Genomic DNA, 2,416 nt, shown 5'->3' with positions numbered 1-2,416 from the left:
CGCAAAAAAATAAAAGAACTGCATCAGACTACTGTGATCCAATCAACTTACCAACCATCAGTCTCATAACCAGCAAAAATACATAAATACATTAAAACATACAAATAAAAATAATACATAAAATAGACAAATTAAAAATAAAGACGTTAACAAAATATAAAAAAACAATTGAATTATAAATAAATAAGTAAAAGTAGTAAATAAAATGATAAAAATAACAATACATATAAATAAATAAAAATAATACATACAATAGACAAATTAAATAAAAATAGTTAACAAAATATAAAAAAATTAATTATAAATAAGTAAATAAAATGACAAAAATAGCAATACATACAGATAAAAATACATACAATAAAAAAAAAGTAAACAAAAATATAAAAAAACAAATGAATTATAAATAAGTAGAATAAGTAAACAAAATTATAAAAATAACAATAAATACAAATAAAAATAATACATACAACAGACAAATTAAATAGAAATAAAGTGAAAAAAATATATAAAAAACAAATTATTAATAAATAAGTAAAAGTACATAAAATGATAAAAATAACAATAAATACAAATAAAAGAAATAAAAGATAAATTAAAAAACAAAATTGAATGACTGAACAAATGAATACATACAAATAAATACAAATAAATAAAATAGATAAATTAAAAACAAAAATGTAAATACAAAAAAATTCTAAAAAGTACAAATAAAACTAAACAAAAATAAAAAAGAAGAAAATAATAAATGAATGAATTAATAAATAATTAAATAAGGATTTGCAAAATAAATTATTTTCCTCATGAAAATCCTTTTAAAAATGTGTAAAACATTTGTTTTGGTTCCTGAACATCTAAATCTTAATCTCCAATCCTCAATCAGGATTCACGATGGCTTCATATAAAAATCACTTCACCATTTCCAGCAAAAACTGAAGCATGAGGAACATCATTTTTCAGCATGTGAATGTGTGATTTCTGCCACAGTGTTTTATACACTCTTAAAAATAAAGGTTCCAAAATGGTGTTTTTGCAGAAGAACCATTTTTGGTTCCCAAAAGAACCTTTCAGTGAACAATTCCTAAAAGAACCGTTTTGAAGAACATTTTAAAAATCTAAAGAACCTTTTCTTTAATGGATGTTCAAGGTTCTTCATAGAATTCATTCATGCCAATAAATAACCTTTATTTTTAAGAGTGTACAGACTCTTCAGCTGGATTTAAAGTAACTAAAATCCATTTTACTCAAAAACTATGAAATGGTGTTTTTAAATGCATTTTTGAATAAATGAATAAACAAAAAATACACACACACACACCTTTTTCCTGGGTATCCTTCAGAGTATTTGTTGTTGAGACACGAACCCTGAGCCTCAAGAGCCGCACGACTGCAGAAGTTCTGTTGACACACACACACACACACACACACACACACACACAACTGCAGAAGTTCTGTTCACACACACTCACACACACACACACACACACACACACACACACACACACAGCAGAACTGTTGAGCATCTCTGATCAACACAGTGGTGATTCATTAGTGAATGAATCCACATATTTGAACAAATCGAGTGAATCAATGATTTAGTGACTAGTTCAAGACAGGTACTTGCTTAGTTTCTGAATAAATCGGGCATTTGAACAAATCATGTGACTCAGTGATTCATTGATTAATTCATAAAGAGTCACTTGCTTTATTTCTGAATGAATAAGCTGTCTGAATGAATCAAGTGAGTCAATGATTCAGTGACTCATTCATAAAGACAGTCACTTGCTCAGTTTCTAAATGATTTAGCAGTTTGAATAAATTAAGCGAGTCAGTGATTCAACGACTCATTCATAAAGAATCACTTGCTTCATTTCCGAATGAATAAGCTGTCTGAATGAATCAAGTGAGTCAATGATTCAGTGACTCATTCATAAAGATTGTCACTTGCTCAGTTTCTCAATGATTTAGCCATTTGAATGAATCGAGTGAATCAATGATTTAGCGACTAGTTCAAGACAGGTACTTGCTTAGTTTCTGAATAAATCGGGCATTTGAACAAATCATGTGACTCAGTGATTCATTGATTAATTCATAAAGAGTCACTTGCTTTATTTCCGAATGAATAAGCTGTCTGAATGAATCAAGTGAGTCAATGATTCAGTGACTCATTCATAAAGATTGTCACTTGCTCAGTTTCTCAATGATTTAGCCATTTGAATGAATCGAGTGAATCAATGATTTAGCGACTAGTTCAAGACAGGTACTTGCTTAGTTTCTGAATAAATCGGGCATTTGAACAAATCATGTGACTCAGTGATTCATTGATTAATTCATAAAGAGTCACTTGCTTTATTTCTGAATGAATAAGCTGTCTGAATGAATCAAGTGAGTCAATGATTCAGTGACTCATTCATAAAGA

General features: G+C 28.3%; 1 protein-coding gene across 1 annotated transcript in view; it reads right to left on the bottom strand.

Moving 5' to 3' along the window:
* The window catches only part of LOC107701799 (serine hydroxymethyltransferase, mitochondrial-like), a 43,733-nt gene that overhangs the window by 30,218 nt on the left and 11,099 nt on the right, over positions 1-2,416 (bottom strand). Inside the window, exon 3 of the mRNA XM_016503909.1 lies at positions 1,316-1,395. Coding sequence (XP_016359395.1) covers positions 1,316-1,395 — 80 coding nt within the window. The remainder of the gene's footprint in view (positions 1-1,315; positions 1,396-2,416) is intronic.

Source organism: Sinocyclocheilus anshuiensis, unplaced genomic scaffold (genome assembly GCF_001515605.1).
Source record: "Sinocyclocheilus anshuiensis isolate Anshui unplaced genomic scaffold, SAMN03320099.WGS_v1.1 scaffold2376, whole genome shotgun sequence".
NCBI classification, from domain to species: Eukaryota; Metazoa; Chordata; class Actinopteri; order Cypriniformes; family Cyprinidae; genus Sinocyclocheilus; species Sinocyclocheilus anshuiensis.
This window is presented reverse-complemented; position numbering and strand designations above follow the sequence as displayed.